This window comes from Staurois parvus, unplaced genomic scaffold (assembly GCF_062004578.1).
Source record: "Staurois parvus isolate SC_StPar_1 unplaced genomic scaffold, SC_StPar_1.0 ptg000159l, whole genome shotgun sequence".
Classification (NCBI taxonomy): domain Eukaryota; kingdom Metazoa; phylum Chordata; class Amphibia; order Anura; family Ranidae; genus Staurois; species Staurois parvus.
Genome location: NW_028317955.1, coordinates 1,000,528 through 1,023,737, shown reverse-complemented (window position 1 = coordinate 1,023,737; position 23,210 = coordinate 1,000,528). Strand labels below are relative to the sequence as shown.

Below are 23,210 nucleotides of genomic sequence, written 5' to 3'. Positions count from 1 at the left end.
CTGAAAAAAAACGCTGAACAGCTCCTGAACATGCTGCAGTGTACATGAGCCCTAAAACTAAAACTTTTTTTTTCAGAGTAGAGAATCTCCCTTTGGGTAGACTTTCCTTTACTTCCTGTCTTGAAACACACAACAGGAAGTAAGAGGAGAGATCATTACAAAGGAAGGGACAGTTGTCATTGGAGCTCATGTCCCGATTAGAAGATTTACCTTCTATTCCTGTTACAGTGACCACTTAGAATTTTCCTCTCACTTTCAGTACCAGTGATGGTGGTATCCAGGACAAATACAGAGGGCGGATTTCCCTAAGAGAAGGGGGCACATGTGGGGAGGGGCGTTGTGGTGAAGGTAGTAAACACACAGGGGTTTATTCACTAAAGCTGTACAGTGCAAAATCAGACTCACTTCTGAATAGAAACCAATCAGCTTCTAGGTTGTATTGCCCAAGCCTAATTGAGCACTCTGAGGTGAGAAGCTGATTGGTTTCTGTGTAGAAGTGAGCCTGATTTTGCACTCTACTACTTTAGTAAATAAACCGCACAAAGTTCAGTTGCAGCAAAACTTGAAACTTGTATTAAACAGAATGCCAAGGTTATAGACACCCTGGCGGGAGAGCGCAGCTAGGGAAGTAACTCACAGTTCAATGTATTCAGATATGTAGGAGGAGAGAGATGCCAACAGCGTCAGTTTCAGAAGGTGGACCATGGCCTGGCCGGTACGGGCCCACGTGTGAAGCTCCTTTCCAGGATAGTGAGTCCCTAATCTTTCCCTCCTGTCAGGAACTTTTCCCTACCGCTAGTAAGTTTCTCTTATAGATGGAGTCTTGCTCCTTGAACTAGCCAAATGCCAAAAGTGCGCCAAAACCCGGAGGCAGGGACCTAAATAGATCTTGCTTACTCAATGGCTGACGAGAGTCACATGAGCACAGCGTAGCCAACTGGAACACTGCTCAATTCACCCAGGAAACCATAGAGAAACATTGTTTCACTTGGCCTTCCTCTCCAGGCTGAGGTGCCTGTTGGTTTGAGCGCCACCTGCAGTGGAGAAAACAAACCACATCTGCCTACACAGCAATAAAAACCCAAGAATGAATTAGCCACTTGCCCTCCTGAGAAATTACCCCCCTTAATGACCAGGCCTCTTTTTGCTATTCAGAGCTGCACTATTTCAACTGGTAATTGCGCGGTCATGCAATGCTGTACCCAAACGAAATTTACGTCCTTTTTTTCAAACAAATAGAGCTTTCTTTTGGTGGTATTCAATCACCTGTGCACTTTTTATTTTTTGCGCTATAAACAAAAAAAACCCGAACATTTTGAAAAAGAAAAGATATTTTTTACTTTCGGCTATAAAAAATATATAGTAAACTCAAAGTTAGTCATACATTTAGGAAAAAATGTATTCTGCAACATGTTTTTGGTAAAAAAAATCCTAATAAGTATATATTGATTGCTTTGTGTGAAAGTTATAGTGTCTACAAACTATGGTATAGATACTGTAATTTATGCAATTTTTTGCTATACAGCGCTGCACTAGTTTAACTGACAATTGCGCGGTCATGTAATGCTGTAAATAAATTAAATTTACGTCCTTTTTTTCTCACAAATAGAGCTTTCTTTTGGTGGTATTTGATCACCTGTGCACATTTTATTTTTTGCGTTATAAACAAAAAAGCTCGAAAATTTTGGAAAAAAAAATATTTTATTATTTCTGTCATAAAAAAATATCCAAAAAACTCAAATTGTGTCATAAATTTAGGCCAAAATGTATTCTGCTACATCTTTTTGGTTAAAAAAATCCCAATAAGTGTATATTAATTGCTTTGTGTGAAAGTTATATCATCTACAAACTATGGTATAGATAATGGAATTTACACAGCTTTTACTTTCTGACTGCCCATCACATTTCTTTAGGTGCTAAAGTACCAGGATAGTACAAACACCCGCAAATGACCCCTTTTGAAAGGTAGACATCCTAAGCTATCTGCTGAGAGACATATTAAGTCCATGGAAGATTTTTTTTTTTCCACGTTTTTGGAAAATTACAAAAACATTTTTTTTTTTTACACAAAGTTGTCACTTAAATGATATATTGCTCACACAAGCCATAGGTATATATGGAATTACACCCCAAAATACATTCTGCTACTTCTACCGAGTATGGGGATACCACATGTGTGAGACTTTTTGGGAGCCTAGCCACATACAGGAGCCTGAAATCCAATGACCACTTTCAAAGCCTGAAGGTGCGTAACTTTGTAAGGGTGTGGGGCGTGGATAAATACTGATGTGCAATGTTAAACTGCAATATGCTCTTTGGTCAGTAGATGGCAGCAAAGTACAAGAATCGATTTTGCATTGAGGTTTACTAAGACAAAAACGAATGCTTATTTACCTTATAAAGTTTAATGAATGCTAATTTAGGGGCCGAGTAGGACCCTCAGAAGGGTTATAGTGAACTGTAAATGCAGGTTTGAGGCTGCAATTAAGAAATTACTTACTGCTTCACAAACTCTCTGGGAAGGGGAGGAGTTCCAGTAGAGAGCAGGAAGTGAGGGGGTCTGTGTCTTGCTGGTATATGCTGAGGATGTCTGGAGAATCTGTGTGGAGCCTGGAAGAGGATTTACAGCTCACAGTGGAGTCTGGTGACGGCACCTAGGGAAGTTTCACCGCGACGAGACCGGAAAAAAAAGTGACTGTATGGTCCGGTTCTGGAGTGGACCAGTGGATCAGGAAAAAGCAACAAGAGCCTGCCAAGGAACTATAAGTGCGGCTTTGCCGCAGCACATCGCACCACACGTGTTCAGTGACATTTTGGATATACCAGAAAGCTACAAGAGACATACTCCACTTTCCTTTGGATTACAAATAGTATTACGCAATACTTAGGGTGCACCCCAACATTATATCTTGCTCAGGAACATTCAGGTGCAGCCAGGCTGCTTTCTGGACTTTGAGGAATAGTTTGAAAGTACGGGGTTAGTGTTAGACAGTATTATTCTTACTGTATGGTTATGTGCTGTTATCATTCTGTTTATGTATGCTCAACTACTTGTTCACTATAACTGTTCAGTAAACGTAATTGTTGTAAAAGAACCGCTGTCTGTGTCTGTGTGGCATTGTGTACCCTCTGAATCTGTGGGCCCAGCCCTCGGTTCTCTTTCAACTTCCTCATTTCACTTCCTCACTACCTATCACAATTTTGAAGGCCCTGAAATGTCAGGATAGCACCAAACCCCCCAAATGACCCCTTTTTGGAAAAAAAGATACCCCAAGGAATTTAAAAAGAGGCATGGTGAGTATTTTGCAGATCTCATTTTTTCCTCACAAGGTTTTGAAATATATAAAAAAAAAGAAAAAATATGTTTTTGTTTTCTTTCTTCATTTTCCAAAAACTTGTGGCAACAAAGTATAGACATCTACAAATTTTTGGTTAAGGTGATTTATGAGGGGCCAAATTTTGTGGAGCCGATCAAATTCAGGGACGACAGAGTGTGTCGTCACTAAAATGCATAAAACGCATTATATTCTCATATCTATGCCTGGCCATGGCAGCAGAGAACATGGGCATATGATGAATCTGGTCTGTGGACCAATATAGCCGCAATTAATTTTTTGTTAGCAATGCCCATGTTGAGGGTTAGGCGCAAAAATTTTTTAATTCGGAAACCGTAATGGGTTTCCATGCGAATGGTCTGGCAAGGTTTGAATTTGGGTTGGCGGCGATAAATTGTTGTGCATATAAATTGCTTTGATCCACAATCAATGCATACAGATATTCCGTGAAAAACAGCACCAAAAAAATCAAGGGAAGTAGTTAAATTTGCTGTTTCTACCTGAATTCCGGGTTGGGCAGTGAATGGGGGAAGTACGGGTGCTGCAGAATTTATGAGCTGCCAATCGGGATTTGCAAGCACATCCGGAAGGACACTTGGGGCTCTACGGGCCTATGAGCAAATTCTTGGTGGCTGTGGGACAATACTTGTGCTCGCCACCGTACCAGCTTGTACTGCACTTCTATGCATGAAGGTTAAAAACTGTCCGTGTGCAGTATCGCCCCTTGCCCCTTCAATATTTACCTGAGCCTCATCGAGATCCAGCGATGTCCCAGGACTCTGCCTCCTCATTGGCTGAGACAGCAAACAAGAGCCATTGGCTCTTGCTGCTGTCAATCACAGCCAGTCAGCCAATGAGAAGAGAGAGAGGCGGGACCAAGTCATGGCTCCATATGTGAATGGATACATGGAGCAGCGGGTGTCCCCATAGCAAGCTGCTTGCTGTGGGGGCACCCGACAGACAGGAGGAGCCAGGAGAGCCTGCAGGGGACCCAAGAAGAGGAGGATCCAGGCTGCTGTGTGCAAAACCACTGCATAGAGCAGGTAAATGTAGACATGTTTGTTATTTTACAAAAAAAAACTTTTAGAATCACTTTAAGAATAGTCACACCGCACTATTTAGGCTCCATGCACACGAGGAGTTTTAATAACACGTTTTTCTGCGTTTTTAATAAAATTTTTGCTAAGAAAAAATGCCCAAAAACGAGTTTGCTGCACTTTGCCACGTTTTACTGTGTTTATAAGCTTTAGAGCATTTTTACAGCTAAAAATCTCCTCTGAAAATCCACTAGTCCTGGGGGTTTTTTCAGTCAAAAAACTGCCCTGCCAAAAAAATGCTGATTAAAGCCTTTGTGTGCATGGACACATAGGATAACATGCTGGGGAGTTTACTGGCTGTAAAAAAAACCCGCCAAAAACAGCAGCTGTAAAAACGTCCAGTGTGCATGAAGACTAAAAAAGAAGCTGGGGATTCTAAATAAACAAACATTATACTCACCTAGGTGGATGTAGCATTGGTCTGATGCTGCATCTGTCCCCCGTCACTTCTACAACTGAGAACTGAGCGATCAAAGATGGCTGTTCGCTTGGTTCTTGGTCTACACTGTGCAGAGGGCGGTGACTATCAGTCACCGGCTCTCTGCTCTGCCCCTCTAGTGCTCACTGGAACACTGGGTGGAGGGGGCAGGAGTGGCAGAGCCAACTGCAGGTCAGATATCTGTGTGAATCCCAACATCTAAGTCAGGATCTTCCTAGAGTCTGGACCGGCTCTGCAAACAGCCAACAGGGGGGCTTTAGCCTGATGTCGGTCTAAAAACAGGTCACAGGACTGCAGATGAAGTTCACTCCTGTGATCCACAGGAGACATAGGGCCAACGGAGCTTTGGCCCTACTTCTCCTTTACCCGCTTGCTGACCCATCGCAGAACATTTACTGTGGCAGGTTGGCTCGTACAGGCACAATCACGTACATGTGTGTTGCGGCTTTTTTCTGGATCTGCTCGCGCATGTGCACAGTGACTCAGGAGACTGAGCTGTCATTCGCTGCAGCACAAGCCAATCAGCGGGTCCCGGGCAATAATTTATGGCCTGGAACCAGCTGATCGGCTCAGGGAATGACATGAGAGAGCTCTGTGTTGGTAAACATTACTTAGTAAAACAGCACACAGTATACACACTAAACATTATTAGGCACACATTTAACCTGTTGATCAGCCCATCCATGTCTCTATGCTTTATTTTGCTGAGAAATCACTTTTGACAAACACCCCCTAGTATTTCTAGCGGTGGCCATCTTGAGTAAGGGCAGATGATTCATGTAGCATTTACTTCTTGGAATCCATCTGTCCTTAGCTCAGGCATGCCGGCAGGAAGAAGTGCTTAGCTGAGAAAACCCCTCCTCCCCTCCTGAAGACTCCTGGGATGAATGACATCATTTGCCTAGGCATGAAATGTGGAAACAGTTTAACCTCCCTAGCGGTCTGATTATGTCCATATTTCTGTGCTCAAAGCGGTACATTTTTTTGCATGGAAATATGTCGTTTTTTTACTGTAGGCCTGTCATTTTTAGGAATAACTCACTGAAATCTGCCCGAACAAGAGTCTAGTAAACATACCGGGTATGTTACAATTTGCAACACAAAATCATACATTATAATTTAATAAATAATCATGAAAAATAATAATATAATAATATTACATTTAATTCAATAATATAATCAAACCAAAAACACTGAAATTTGAAATATAGCGCCAAGTTCGCACATCGCTCAGCAAAGTCGCAAAATCGTTTTCAGTGTTCACTGATGATGAATTTCCCCACGAATCATTATCACTCAATTCTGCAAGTGGTTCTGATTTACTATCGCTGTTCTCTAGGTGGTCTAAAACCGATTTTGACCTAAAGGGACGCTTTTTGGACGCCATGGACATTTCTCAGTTTCAAGGCAGAAAGAACAGTAAAAATGCAGGCAGGGCACAGGACAAAGCACTCGGGACAAAATGTATGTGAAATGGTTTGATACAGTAATGTTTTACTATGTTATTTTAGTGAATTTAGTGAATGTCACTTTTTGTCATTTTCAAATTTCCCGCCGTTCCATCCCCTGTACGTCCCGACGCTCGCAGGGGACGGAACCCAGATGAAAGATGCTGGCATATGCCGGAGGAGGGACACTGCAGGAGGGACATCGCGGGAGTGCAGGACAAGGTAAGAGAACAACAGATCCCGGAGCAATGCTGCAAGGTATTCCTAAGTGTAGCTCGGAGTTACCACTTGTGGTGCTGAAACTTTACCCCGAGCTACACTCGGGAATACCTCCAGGGGGGTTAAAACAAGTAAATATGATATACTTTCCTATCTATTTACTAATGCTAGCAGGATAAGGATTCATATTAGTCCATGTTGATTGAGAGAGTGACGTTCCACTTTAAATAAAACAGCAATAATACTAATAAAAAAATGTCCTGACTATACCACATTAACAGTGACCCTAAGGGGGTAATTAATCAACGCCAGCAGAGACAGAAATCCTGACATGTTCTGTATTAAATGACTTAAACTGTATTTATAACACCATTTGCTGCTTTTTGGAATGTTCGTGAGATCACAGGGTTCACTGTTATTAGCATGGCCACAAATAGCTATATAAATGTGATTGAATTAAAGAACATCTATCATTAGATGTTTATTCATTAAAATGAATGTGCAGAAAATGTCTTTTCCATACACAATGGTTGATGCTCAACTCCAGGTATGCTTTTTGTTTAGGTTACATTGGTCCAGCTAGGTTCAAAGAAAAATGGAATTACACTCTGAGAAAAACTAGGGAAAATTGTGATGAATTTTTAATTAAAGCAAACTCCTCCATCCACCCATGTCCCCATGCTTTTTTTTTTGTAGAGAAATAATTTGGAAAAACACACCCCTAGCATTTCTATCTTGGGTAAGGGCAGATGATTCATGTAGCATTTACTTACTGGTAATCATCTGCCCTTAGCTCAGGCATGAAGGCAGGAGGGTGCAATTAGCTGAGAAAACCCCTCCTCCAGATGAAAGAAAAAATGTCCATGAAGGCTACTGGGATGTATGACATCATCATCCCAGGTCAGACACTGAAAAAGCAAGCAACTGAAAAAAATGTTAAAAAAAAAGGTTATACTTTAAAAGGTGACTACTTGTGTGCTATTATGAATGAGGTATTCAGTAAACTATTATTTCTTGTCTGTTAGTATAGTGTACTAGGTTCGCTGGCACTTACACAAACCCACTTAATTGTGTTGCTAAAAGGTGAGTAGTGCAAAAACAGCCTTTGAAAGGGGAGGGTGAGAACTAAAGAACTAAGAATAACCTGAGTTCTGCTTTAAAATTGAACTCCAGGTATGATTTTTATTTGCAGTTACATTCAGTCCAGTTAGGATCAATGTAAGTATATATATTCCATGCCTGGCCAATCCTTGTGGCAGCAGAGAATCGCTGTACTATCCACCATGATCCTCACTGTCTTCCAGGTCCTGTGCCGACCTGCTGCCATGCTGCATAGTTAACACAGGGTTGCTCAGCTGGCACAGGCATCATTGTTCAATGATTGCAAAGTGGTCTCTGATTGGACAAGATAAAGAGGCAGGGTGGTGACATCACAATCTCCACCTTTTCCAATCACAGCACTTTTTGCAGTCATTGAGAAAAATGCAAGGCATTCTCTAAATGGCTCCCTAACAAGCGAGTGACCCCTGTGATCACTATGCAGCAGGGTAGCTGCTTATGACCCAAAAGACCCAAAAGAAAGCAGTGATCACTGCACTGTAGTAGTGGTGACTACTACAGTTACTCTTCACTTCCACAGGGATCCCACAATTATGAATTATGTACACTAAATGATTCAATGAATGAAGGGGGGAATCATTTCCCCCTGATGAAGTCACATGACCCTGTGACGATACGCGTAGGGGAGGGGCTCTGACGTCACGGCGTTGCATCGAAGAGGTTCGGCGATTCCAGCAGAAACAGAAGCAGAGGCAGACAGAGAGGCAAAGGCAGAGTGTAACATATATCTACTGCAGATCTTGTATCCACTGCTGACCTGTATCACAAGAGTGCCATATACTGCTGTGTATCATCGCACCTGGCAGCAATAAATCACTTTTTCATACAAGGATAAGGCACCATGGCCTTTCTTCTTTGTTTCATTTGATATATATTCCCCATACTGGTGAAAGGAGTATACGAGGAAGCGGTGTCCCCAGGAGGGGAAATAGGAGATACCTATAGAGCCTGTTTATACTCATGCATGAGCAGCTGCATATGGAAAAAGAGAGCACAGGAGGATTCCATTAGATCTATATTATCTCTGGAACATCTTGCTTATGAGCACTATCCCATCAATCCTGGAAGGATTAAAAGTCTATTTGCCTAAATAAATTTGGGCAAATATTAAGGTGAGCGCATATTGAGATCACACGGCACCTGGAGGGACGAAAAGGAATTCACCTGCACATTTGCACATATTTATAAGAGACTTTATTTATGCACTTTATTAATTTATGTACAGCCACTTATGTATTTGCACAATATTGATTAATTGATCACATGTGATATGTATCACCACAGATTATGATCTTGATTAATTTATAATATTATCTTATTTATTTTTTATAAGTCACAGATATTTATTTGATATAATATTATTTATGTATCAACTGAAGCACTTTTAGTGTATTTATAAGTGTAAGAATATTTTAAGTTAAGAATTTTAAATAGGAGCGTGGCACTATAAATTGATTTATGAATTAATTTATATAATTGAAAAAAAAAAAAAAAAAAAAAGGTTACAACCGTAATAAGTAAACATACCTTCCTATCTATTTACTAAAGCTAGCAGCATAAGGATTAAAAATAGTTAACATTGAGTGAAAGAGTTTTGTTCTGCCTTTAGTATACATAATTCATAATTGTGGGATCCCTGTGGAAGTGAAGAGTAACTGTAGTAGTCACCACTACTACAGTGCAGTGATCACCGCTTTCTTTTGGGTCATAAGCAGCTACCCTGCTGCATAGTGATCACAGGGGTCACTCGCTTGTTAGGGAGCCATTTAGAGAATGCCTTGCATTTTTCTCAATGACTGCACAAAGTGCTGTGATTGGAAAAGGTGGAGATTGTGATGTCACCACCCTGCCTCTTTATCTTGTCCAATCAGAGACCACTTTTCACCCTCACAATCCATCCTGGTGACTATATTCACCAAAGTAAAAATGGGGGCATCTCTCACAAGAGTGCAGTAATAAACACCTGCACTGTAGTAGTGGTGACTACTACAGTTACTCTTCACTTCCACAGGGATCCCACAATTATGAATTATGTATACTAAAGGCAGAACAAAACTCTTTCACTCAATGTTAACTATTTTTAATCCTTATGCTGCTAGCTTTAGTAAATAGATAGGAAGGTATGTTTACTTATTACTGTTGTAACCTTTTTTTTTTTTTTTTTTTTTTCCAATTATATAAATTAATTCATAAATCAATTTATAGTGCCGCGCTCCTATTTAAAATCCTTAACTTAAAATATTCTTACACTTATAAATACACTAAAAGTGCTTCAGTTGATACATAAATAATATTATATCAAATAAATATCTGTGACTTATAAAAAATAAATAAGATAATATTATAAATTAATCAAGATCATAATCTGTGGTGATACATATCACATGTGATCAATTAATCAATATTGTGCAAATACATAAGTGGCTGTACATAAATTAATAAAGTGCATAAATAAAGTCTCTTATAAATATGTGCAAATGTGCAGGTGAATTCCTTTTCCTCCCTCCAGGTGCCGTGTGATCTCAATATGCGCTCACCTTAATATTTGCCCAAATTTATTTAGGCAAATAGACTTTTAATCCTTCCAGGATTGATGGGATAGTGCCCATAAGCAAGATGTTCCAGAGATAATATAGATCTAATGGAATCCTCCTGTGCTCTCCTCTTTTTCCATATGCAGCTGCTCATGCATGACTATAAACAGGCTCTATAGGTATCTCCTATTTCCCCTCCTGGGGACACCTCTTCCTCGTATACTCCTTTCACCAGTATGGGGAATATATATCAAATGAAACAAAGAAGAAAGACCATGGTGCCTTATCCTTGTATGAAAAAGTGATTTATTGCTGCCAGGTGCGATGATACACAGCAGTATATGGCACTCTTGTGATACAGGTCAGCAGTGGATACAAGATCTGCAGTAAATATATTTTATACTCTGCCTTTGCCTCTCTGTCTGCCTCTGCTTCTGTTTCTGCTGGAATCGCCGAACCTCTCCGATGCAACGCCGTGACGTCAGAGCCCCTCCCCTACGCGTATCGTCGCAGGGTCATGTGACTTCATCAGGGGGAAATGATTCCCCCCTTCATTCATTGAATCATTTAGTATACATAATTCATAATTGTGGGATCCCTGTGGAAGTGAAGAGTAACTGTAGTAGTCACCACTACTACAGTGCAGTGATCACCGCTTTCTTTTGGGTCTTTTGGGTCATAAGCAGCTACCCTGCTGCATAGTGATCACAGGGGTCACTCGCTTGTTAGGGAGCCATTTAGAGAATGCCTTGCATTTTTCTCAATGACTGCAAAAAGTGCTGTGATTGGAAAAGGTGGAGATTGTGATGTCACCACCCTGCCTCTTTATCTTGTCCAATCAGAGACCACTTTGCAATCATTGAACAATGATGCCTGTGCCAGCTGAGCAACCCTGTGTTAACTATGCAGCATGGCAGCAGGTCGGCACAGGACCTGGAAGACAGTGAGGATCATGGTGGATAGTACAGCGATTCTCTGCTGCCACAAGGATTGGCCAGGCATGGAATATATATACTTACATTGATCCTAACTGGACTGAATGTAACTGCAAATAAAAATCATACCTGGAGTTCAATTTTAAAGCAGAACTCAGGTTATTCTTAGTTCTTTAGTTCTCACCCTCCCCTTTCAAAGGCTGTTTTTGCACTACTCACCTTTTCCATGCTCGAGTGATGTCATCCTGGTCCCCATCGCCATCTACTTCTAGGTTAAATCACACCCAGCATCATTCAACCACTTGTAATAGACACACCCTGGGGAGCATTATCACTTTGGTGAAGTCTCATAGTACAGTAGTACTGATTAGCACTCACAATGTCATTATCTGTGCTTTAGTTTTGGATAGGATAAGAAGAGGTCAAACTGGTCAGGTGTTTATTACTGCACTCTTGTGAGAGATGCCCCCATTTTTACTTTGGTGAATATAGTCACCAGGATGGATTGTGAGGGTGAATCTTACATTTTATAGTTCTCCTCATAATAAGGAGGAACAATCTCACTGTGTTCCAGAAAACCCAACTAGGGAGCTATCCCAATTTGAATTCAAAGATCGACCAAACTACCAAGACCCTTACAATTCCCAATGATGGAGTCTCACTACCCAATGTATTCTCTGTAATGTAGTAGGTGACACAATGTAGAGTGTATGCAGGGCTGATGCAAGGATTTTTGGCTACACAGTCAAAGGTGCATTTTTCTGCCCTGGCACCCCAATCCATACCAGGCGAGTGTGACCATACCAGGCAAGTGTGACCATACCAGAGATCACCATCTGGGAAGAATGTAACAATTCCAGGCATCACTACTCTGGGGAGAGTATGACCATGCCAGGCATCACCCACCTTGTCAATGTGTGACTATACTGGGCATCACCCACCTGGGAAGAGCATGTCAACAGTAGACATCACCACCTTAGAAGAGTGCGACCATACCGGGCATCACCACCGGGGAAGAGTGTGACTATATCTAGCATTACCTCCCTGGGAAGAGTGTGACCAGACTGGGCATCACCACCTGGGAAGAGTGTGACTATACCTGGCATCTCCGCCCCACCCCCCCGGGAAAAGTGTGACCATACTGGGCATCACCACCTGGGAAGAGTGTGACTACACCTGGTATCTCCCCCCTGGGAAGAGTGTGACCATACTGGGCATCACCACCTGGGAAGAGTGTGACTATACCTGGTATCTCCCACAGGGAAGAGTGTGACCATACTGGGCATCACCACCTGGGAAGAGTGTGACTATACCTGGTATCTCCCACAGGGAAGAGTGTGACCATACTGGGCATCACCACCTGGGAAGAGTGTGATTATACCTGGTATCTCCCCCCTGGGAAGAGTGTGACCATACTGGGCATCACCACCTGGGAAGAGTGTGACTATACCTGGTATCTCCCACAGGGAAGAGTGTGACCATACTGGGCATCACCACCTGGGAAGAGTGTGATTATACCTGGTATCCCCCCCCCCTGGGAAGAGTGTGACCATACTGGGCATCACCACCTGGGAAGAGTGTGACTATACCTGGTATCTCCCCCCTGGGAAGAGTGTGACCATACTGGGCATCACCACCTGGGAAGAGTGTGACTATACCTGGTATCTCCCCCCTGGGAAGAGTGTGACCATACTGGGCATCACCACCTGGGAAGAGTGTGACTATACCTGGTATCTCCCACAGGGAAGAGTGTGACCATACTGGGCATCACCACCTGGGAAGAGTGTGATTATACCTGGTATCTCCCCTCTGGGAAGAGTGTGACCATACTGGGCATCACCACTTGGGAAGAGTGTGACTATACCTGGTATCTCCCACAGGGAAAGGTGTGACCATACTGGGCATCACCACCTGGGAAGAGTGTGACCATACAGAGCATCATCACCCTGGGTAAAGTGTGACTATGCCTAGCATCAGCCCCATGAAAAGAGTGTGACCATACTGCACATCACCACCTGGAGAGAGTGTGACCATACTGGGCATCACCACCTGGGAAGAGTGTGACTATACCTGGTATCTCCCACAGGGAAGAGTGTGACCATATTGGGCATCACCACCTGGGAGGAGTGTGACCATACAGAGCAACATCACCCTGGGTAAAGTGTGACTATGCCTAGCATCAGCCCCATGGAAAGAGTGTGACCATACTGCGCATCACCACCTGGAAAGAGTGTGACCATACTGGGCATCACCACCTGGGAAGAGTGTGACTATACCTGGTATCTCCCACAGGGAAGAGTGTGACCATACTGGGCATCACCACCTGGGAAGAGTGTGATTATACCTAGTATCTCCCCCTGGGAAGAGTGTGACAAAACTGGGCATCACCACTTGGGAAGAGTGTGACTATACCTGGTATCTCCCACAGGGAAGAGTGTGACCATACTGGGCATCACCACCTGGGAAGAGTGTGACCATACTGGGCATCATCACCCTGGGTAAAGTGTGACTATGCCTAGCATCAGCCCCATGGAAAGAGTGTGACCATACTGCGCATTACCACCTGGAAAGAGTGTGACCATACTGGGCATCACCACCTGGGAAGATGTGATCATAATGGGCATCACTACCCCTGGGTAGAGTCTGGTGGTGTTCTATTTTTGCATATGCTCATAGTGTTTATATGAGCACTGCCATATACCTGAGTACAGACATGCACAGCCATTTGTGTCTACAGTATTGGCTGCACGAAGCACCTGGGCTTTCCACGTGAGGAAAATATGCTGTAATTTTCATTCTGCGAGCTCAGGCCCCCAAGTGCAGGAGACCTAAGTTAGCCTATCCTGTCCAACTGTTTTGAATAAATGTACAGGCATACCTCAGTTTACGAACGCCTTGATTAACATAATTTTCAGTTTACGAATGAAAATCCATTGAAAATAATGGCCCGGTTTACAAATTTTTTTCGCAATACGAACGGATTAATTGGTTTTCAATGCATTTACAAATTTTTTTTAGTCATGCCCTTGTACAGTACTATGTCTTTAAAGTGCACTTTATAAAGAGTTTTGAACAGATAAGACTTTTTTTTACTATTTTCTGACCTCCAGAACGAATTCATTGGTTTTCAATGCATTTATTAATTTTTTTTTACTCGTGTCCCTTTATGCCTTTAAAGTGCACTTTTTTAAGAGTTTTGAACAGATAAGACTTTTTTTAAACTTTTTTTCTGACCTACGGAACGGATTAATTTTTTTCAATGCATTTACAAATTCATTTTTAATCATGTCCCTGTACAGTATTTATGCCTTTAAAGTGCACTTTATAAAGAGTTTTTAACAGATAAAAGACTTTTTTTCTTACTTTTTTCTGACCTCCGGAACGGATTAATTGGTTTTCAATGCATTCCTATGCGAAACCACGTTTCGGTTTACGAATTTTTCGCAATACGAAAAGTCCCGCAGAACAAATTAAATTTGTAAACCGAGGTACGCCTGTATATAATATTTACAAATATATACAGTACATCAAACTTGGGAGTGCTATGATCAGAATTGTCTGCAACGACATGACTGACATCTGAAGAGTAACACGTACTGTAGTTGTTGGACAATGTATATGGCACGTTGACTATTCCATCTTTGGATTTTGGCCATAGACAAGATTTTCCTCTACAGATGACAGCATTCCTGTTCCTTTTCACAGCGATATCTCCTTGTATCATGAATCGGGAACTTCCTATATGGATAGAAAGCAATGATTGCACGCCATACCTATTGAAGTACAGCTTGATGTATAAATTAAAGAAGATCTCCGTTCACAGCATACACTGTCATTTTATAACATCAGCATTGTAATAACAATACAAACAATAGTTAGATTTGGCAATCCAGTATAAGCTTACTTGAAAAATCCCTACATGTTGTGAGTTCTGTCTGCTGGCTGTCTCTTTCCACATTTTTCCAGGTTCCCTGCATGCTTTGCAGCTTTTCCTCAATTACTAATGACTATGTATCCCATGGTACATTGCTGCCTGCAAGCAGTGATTTATGTACTGACTCCGCCTCCTGAAACTCCTCCTCTCAGCACCTCTTAGTTCAGAAGGCAGGCTCTGAAATGTGTGACTCAGCAGTGCCTACTCACAGGGCATAGTGACTACACGTCACAGATTTCAAGAAAGTAAATATGGAGGGATTTTCACAAAGTAAGTGAATGTGGAAATGACTATATAATGATACATTCTGATCATATATACACTTTAACACCACTCATTCACCATCATCGGCTGTACCTGCTAAAGTCCAGCTGCAAGCTAAGCCCATGTTTCAGGTCCGTGTGGTTTGTGTGACAATAAGAATCAATGGCTGGCCTACTATATCTTGAAGACCCCCTCTGTGAGATATTGTCCCATATGGAAATATTTTGAAATATATTTTAAAAATATTTTTCCCAAATATATTGACATATATTTGAAATACTACATTTTTGGCCATAGTCAACATATTTCATATTTAAATAAGAATAAAAAAATATATATTCTGCATGTTGAAATGAGTTTTATATATTACAAAATAGATGAAAATTTTTTTTAAAAATATATATTTTTTTAAAAGATATTCTTCAAATTTTTTTTAACATATAAAAAAGTCATTTTAACATATATTTTACATATCTATGTATATGCATTAAAAAATGTAGCTTTATATTTCTAAATACATACAGTATATTTGAAAATGTATTTTTAAAAATATTTTTCATATATTTTGTAATAAAAATGCATTTCAACATAAGATAGATAGATAGATAGATAGATAGATAGATAGATAGATAGATAGATAGATAGATAGATAGATAGATAGATAGATAGATAGATAGATAGATAGATAGATAGATAGATAGATAGATAGATAGATAGATAGATAGATAGATAGATAGATAGATAGATAGATAGATAGATAGATAGATAGATAGATAGATAGATAGATAGATAGATAAGATAGATAGATAGATAGATAGATAGATAGATAGATAGATAGATAGATAGATAAGATAGATAAGATAGATAAGATAGATAAGATAGATAGATAGATAGATAGATAGATAGATAGATAGATAGATAAGATAGATAAGATAGATAGATAAGATAGATAAGATAGATAGATAGATAGATAGATATATTTATTGAAATATATTTTGAAATATATTGTATATGGCCAAAATTGTAGTATTCCAAATATATGTCAATATATTTGGGAAGAATATTTTACAAATATATTTCAAATATATTTTTCTTCCCTGTGGGATGACCTGAAATTTTTTCACTTGAAGAGTTGTATTCAATGAAAGGTCAGCTGATGGTTTCACAAAACTCCAATGAAGTCTTCATAATAAACAAATTGACAGGACGTTTGGCTGTGCCAATGTCACACCTTCAGTATGTCCAGCCATTGGGTACAGTTGACCTTAACTTGTACAATGCTCTATTTTTACATTGGACATCCAGCTGTTCACTTTACAAGTAACAAGGAATCTTAATCATACATTTCACCTGAGCTTGCAACAGGTTTATTATAATGCTATTTATAAGTGACATTTTAAAGGATCCTATCATTGAAATGATCGTGTTTACCCTACCATTGCAGTGTATTTAAGCATTGGTAAGGTAGACACTCTTTATGATGTCCCCTGACAGAGCCTACTCCATGGAACTAGCTGGGCTTTTTTCAGCAGAAACGCAGGGAAACGCAGTTCCAGCACCTCCAGCACTGAATGTATGTAATGAAAAGGGGTGCTGGAGGGACTATTGATAGCTGCTGTGGGATCTAGGCTGCTTGAAGGGATCTATTTTAGCAGGGAGGGGGTCTATTGTTGCTGGGGAGGTCTATTATTGCCTGTGTGGGATCTATTTTTTCTTGTGGGATCTGTTTATATTGCTGGGGGTCAATCATTGCTGGGAGGGATCTGTTGTTGAAGAAGGGGTCCATTGTTGCTGGCTCCTAGAGGGTCTATTGTAGCTGGCTGTTGGGAGTCTATTGTTGCTGGAGTGGATCTATTGTTACTGGGGGAGAGGTCCGTTGTTGCTGAGGAGGTTCATTGTTGCTGGCTGCTGGGGCATCTGTTTTTGCTGGGGAAAAGCTATGTTGACGGGGGAGGGGTCTATTGTTGCTGGGGAGGTCTATTATTGCCTGTGTGGGATCTAATTTTGCTTGGGGAAGGTATTATGTTGCTGGAGGTCAATCATTGCTGGGAGGGATCTGCTGTTGAAGAAGGGGTCCATTGTTGCTGGCTCCTAGAGGGTCTATTGTAGCTGGCTGTTGGGAGTCTATTGTTGCTGGAGTGGATCTATTGTTACTGGGGGATGGGGTCCAAAGTTTCTGAAGAGGTCTATTGCTGCTGGCTGCTGGGGGATCTGTTATTTCTGGGGAGAATCTATGTTGATAGGGGAATGGGTCTATTGTTGGTAGCTACAAGGGATCTATTTTACTGCCTTTCTTGTTATCATTAATAAATTCCATACAAATTGCTTATCACCACAGAATGATACCTGGTTCTGTATCCACTAAAAGAGAAGGTATTGAGAGGCTGGTAGGGGGTGGAACCAAGGAACAGTGCTTGGAGGTGAGTATGGGTCAGAGACAAAGGTGGACTCGGTAGGGGGGAGTTCCTGCACCTAGCCCTGGGAACTAGTATGCATCTTCACTGTTCTGGAACTAACATGTGACCTTCACTTCCATCAGATGCCTACCCCTATGAAAAATTATCTTGAAAACACTGGTGACACCTCCTCTTTAAAATAGATAACTGCCAATACTATGTTATATCCCATACCTTGATTAGATGTTAAAATGTCACTGAAAACATCATTGCTGGACTCTTGGGGAGCTGCAACAAAGAAGAAAAACTAAACACAAAAAAGTAAATACAAATGTGAAAAAACTGTTATAACATATTACCGACCTGACATGTTAACTGCTTCTTGATGATCCTGCAAAGTAAAGTGAGTTAAATAGTATAATTATGTTAATTGTTCAGAGCAAACCAAAAGGTTTGACGGTCTGCAGTTAAAGCATATCTTGTTTGTTTCATTTCAAATCCATTGTGGTGGTGTATAGAGCCAAAAATGTTAGAATTGTGTCCATGTCCCAATATTTATGGACCTGACTGTATATTAATAAAAGCCTGATTAATCTTCTTACTATTCTCCAACCAAAACTAAAAGAACGTTGTAGCTATACATACACGTCAGTGCTAAAATGAGTCAAATACTGCTGGTCTATGATATGCAGAAAACTAAGTTCCTTCATAACAAGAGGATGAAAATATGGATGTGTTGCCACTGGCAATCAAATACTTCACCAAGACAAACACAGAGGGTGAAAATATCTGTCGGGGACACAGACATCAATAAAAGCCATAAGGCCATGGGCAGCACAGTGGCTAAATGGTTAGCACTTCCACCTGGCAGTACTAGGGTCATTGGTTCAAATCCCAACCACAGCATCACCTGCCTGGAGTTTGCATGTTCTCCCTGTGCCTGCGTGGGCTTCCTCCAGGTACTCTTGTTTCCTCCCACATTCCAAAGACATGCTGGTAGATTAATTGGCTCCTATCTAAATTGGCCCTAGTAAGTGTATGTATGTGAGTTAGGGACCTTAGATTGTACACTCCTTGAGGGTTAGCGACTGGTGTGAATGTACAATATATATAAGTGCTGTGTAAATTGATGGCACTATATAAGTACCTGTAATAAATAAAAAATGCTGAAATGAGTTCAATACTGCTGGTCTATGATACACAGGAAACTAAGTTCCTTCATAACAAGAGGATGAAAATATGGATGTGTTGCCACTAGCAATCAAATTCTTCACCAAGACAAACACAGAGGGTGAAAATATCTTTCGGGTCACAGACATCAATAAAAGCCATAAGGCCATGGCCAGCACAGTGGCTAAATAGTTAGCACTTCTGCCTGGCAGTACTGGGGTCATTGGTTTAAATCCCAACCACAGCACCACCTGCCTGGAGTTTGCATGTTCTCCCTGTGCCTGTGTGGGTTTCCTCTGGGTACTCTGGTTTCCTCCAACATTCCAAAGACATGCTGGTAGATTAATTGGCTCCTGTCTAAAGTGGCCCTAATATGTGTATGTATGATTGTAAGTTAGGGACCTTAGATTGTACACCCCTTAAGGGTTAGGGACTAATGAGAATGTACAATAAATATATATATATATAAAGAGCTGTGTAAATTGACAGTGCTATATAAGTATCTGAAATAAATAAATAATGCTGAAATGAGTTGAATACTGCTGGTCTATGATACACAGGAAACTAAGTTCCTTCATAACAAAAGGGTGAAAATATGGATATGCTGCCACTAGCAATCAAATTCTTCACCAAGACAAACAGAGAGGGTGAAAATATCCATCAGGGACATAGACATCAATATAATCCTGATTAATGTTCTAAATGTTCCCCACCTACAACTTAAAAAAATGTGACTATACATACACTTTAACACAAAAATTAGCAGAATACTGCTGGTCTATGATATAAAGGAAACTAAGCTCCCTCATAACAAGAGGGAGAAAACATGGATGTGTTGTCACTATCAAATTCTTCCATTTATTACCTGATTTGTAAAAAACAATTGGGAAGGACAACACATACATTTTTTTTTACCTGTCATTATTATTACAGGTACTTATATAGCACCATCAAATTATGCAGCGCTTAACATAGAGCTTTGCTTCCTCATGTCAGAGCTCCTCCCCTGATGACTTGGGGGGTAATGGTCAAGGAACAGCAGGAAACATGGATGGCGCTCGGGGCCACAGAATGATGCCGGGAGGTACATACAATGCAGGAAATTCTTGCACTGTAGCTTCCCAGATACAGTTTCCTCTCCGGCACAGTAGTGACATCACCAGACCTCACTTTAAATATAGAGAGGCTGCAGATCTAACACTTCAGATATACAGTAGTAATGGTCTGAACACCCCCTGTTCGGTTTGTGGTAAAACATTCGAACCTAAAGAAAGTTCTACCGCGAACATAATGCAAGTCTATGGGGACTCGAGCTTGTAAATTCAAAATTTCCCATTTTGAAGGCTTATACTATTATTTCAGGTACTTATACAGCGCCGTCATTTTACACAGCACTTTACATATATATTGTACATTCACATCAGTCCATAACCCTCAAGGGGCGTACAATCTAAGGTCCCTAACTCACATTCATACATACACATATTAGGGCCAAATTAGACAGGATCCAATTGACCTACCAGCATGTCTTTGGAGTGTGGGAGGAAACTGGAGTACCCGGAGGAAACCCACGCAGGAACAGGGAGAACATGCAAATATGCATTTAGCCACTGTGCTGCCCATGCAAGTTAAATGCAGGTTATTGGCCATAAAAGGGTTATGGGGACTCGGGTACTGCCCTGAGGGACAGTAATCAGGAGAGAAAAACATTTCAAAAAGTACAAATTTTAAAGGGGCAGTCATTTTTCATTGCTTAAAGTAAAAGATAATAAATTGAAACATTCCTTTAAATATCATGCCTGGGGGTTCCCCTTAAACTACCTGCAAAATGGCACATCTGTACAATGCATAGAATCTGCTGCAGCAGGACTGACATTTAAAAAAAAATTTAGATTTATTTAGAAAAAAAAAACCAACAACAAAACAGCGTGGGGTCCCCCCCCCTCCTAATATTAGTGACATCACCAGACCTCACTTTAAATATAGAGAGGCTGCAGATCTCACACTTCAGATATACAGTAGTAATGGTCTGAACACCCCCTGTTTTGTTTGCAGTACAACATTTGAACCTAAAGAAAGTTCTACATTGTACATCGAACATAATGCAAGTCTATGGGACTTGAACTTGTAAATTCAAAATTTCCCATTTTGAAGGCTTATATTATTATAACAGGTACGTATAGAGCGCTGTCAATTTACACAGCGCTGTACATATATATTGTACATTCACATCAGTCCCTAACCCTCAAGGGGCGTACAATCTAAGGTCCCTAACTTACATTCATACACATACTAGGGCCAATTTAGACAGGATCCAATTAATCTACCAGTATGATTTTTTTAGAGTGTCAGAGGAAACCAGAGTACCTGGAGGAAACCAACACAGGCACAGGGAGAACATGCAAACTCCAGGCAGGTGGTACAGTGGTTGAGATTTGAACCAACAACCTTAGTACTGTCAGGCGGAAGTGCTAACTATTTAGCCACTGTGCTGCCCATACCTATTATCTGTATACATCAGCTATTGTATAGTTTTGATGGTCTAAGCCTCCATATAGTGTACTGCAGCATGCAGAGTTATCATACCTGTATTGGATCTCCTGCACACATGGCTATCAGCATGCCTGTGAGTAGAAGGGACTGCGGGTCCATTGTGGTGGACACCTGCCACACGGTACAGTAATCAAAGTATTTTGGAGCTGACTTTATACAGTGGCTGCAGGGAGGGGGATGTGTGCAATATGCGGTTCACAGGCAATCCCTACAAGGGAAAATAGAAAAGGGGGGTAATTGTGTGCCAGGAATTCAGTGTAATTTTACAGGTCATTTTTTCATTTTTCTGATTCCTTTTTATTCCGAGCCAAGAATTTTAATACTCTAATGCTGCCTATACACGGGGACATTCTCTAACTAGTATAACCACTTTTAACCAGATTTCAATCATAAAAACTACCTACTAGCCCACATGGAAGAAAAATATATTTGAAATGTATTTTCAAAATATTCTTCCCAAATATATTGTCATATGTTTGAAATACTACAATTTTGGCCATATTCAATATTTTTCAAAATATATTTCAATAAATATATATATATATATATATATATATATATATATATATATATACACACTGCATGTTGAAATGCATTTTTATTATGAAATATATGAAAAATATTTTTTAAAATACATTTCAAATATACTGTATGTCTTTAAAAATACAAATCTACATTTTTGGAATGCATTTATAAATATATGTAAAAATATATGTTAAAATTACTTTTTTATATGTTAAAAAAAATCTGAAGAATATATTTAAATGTGATGACCTCAGGGTGAATAGCTCTACGCCGAGTTCACTATATGAACCACTGATGTATTTATGCATGTTGTATACATGAGTGTGTTATGGAGACTGTATGGGGGACGCATGAAGTGTGTTGTGGAAGACGCATGGAGTACACAATGGGGTATAGCAGAGTGTTTGGGGACACATGGACTGTGTTTTGGAGAGTGTGTGGGGAACGCACTACTTTGTATGACTTTGCTATGCAGAGTCATGCAAAGCAGTGTTCAGAAGCTGACAGGGGGAGAGAACTGTGTTGTTTATACACAGGTCTCTCCCCCTTCGGAAATACTCAGCGATCACTGGGTGCCGGCGAGAAATCACCAGCCGGGACCCGGTGATTGACAGCTGAGGCCGTGAATGGCTGCGTGGGTAGGGCGTACGCGTGTTCCCTACTCAGAACTGCAAAATCACGTATATATACGTGATTTTGAGCACCCTTGCCACCCTGTAGCAGTATATCTGCTTAATATATTGACACCCGCAGCAGCTCACAAAGGTGGTGCGTTTTGAGCGAGGAGAACTCGTCCTTCCCCCACCACATTCTGGTATAAACCAGCCCGGAGCATCATTTTTCAATTTTAGAAGTGCACCTGATCCATACTTTATTGCTTCACACACACACGGCTGCCACAGGAGGTAAAAACAGGCGGCTGTGTAACCCTTCATGGTAAATGATCCAGGCAGAGCCAATATGTCTTAGTGCACTCCAGTTCAGATCTGGCCGACTCCCCATTTCTATCTTCCACTTTCTCTGTGGTCACTCTGGCTTTGAATTGATCACTGAAGCCTTATGTAACCACCTCAATACCAGCGTGCAAAACATGGGATCTCCATGAGGTGTCTGATTTCACAAAAGGGTCATTTTTGTTTGATAACAATAAGATAAGGGGAAGTTAAAAAAATAAATGTTCTTGATTCTTTTTTTTATTTAACAATATAAAAGTGGTTATAAATACCATCAAAATCTCTATCT

The 23,210-nt window shown here is 40.7% G+C and overlaps 1 protein-coding gene across 2 annotated transcripts in view; it reads right to left on the bottom strand.

Moving 5' to 3' along the window:
* LOC149463085 (hatching enzyme 1.2-like) overlaps positions 1-23,210 on the bottom strand; it is a 79,843-nt gene that overhangs the window by 48,848 nt on the left and 7,785 nt on the right. Inside the window, exons 2-5 of one of the 2 annotated variants that reach the window (XM_089675802.1) lie at positions 21,477-21,651; positions 18,084-18,111; positions 17,955-18,008; positions 14,724-14,864 (exon numbers count right to left, since the gene is read on the bottom strand). In XM_089675802.1, coding sequence (XP_089531928.1) covers positions 14,724-14,864; positions 17,955-18,008; positions 18,084-18,111; positions 21,477-21,542 — 289 coding nt within the window. In that variant the 5' untranslated portion in view covers positions 21,543-21,651. The remainder of the gene's footprint in view (positions 1-14,723; positions 14,865-17,954; positions 18,009-18,083; positions 18,112-21,476; positions 21,652-23,210) is intronic. The other variant, XM_089675803.1, reaches the window with a different exon arrangement.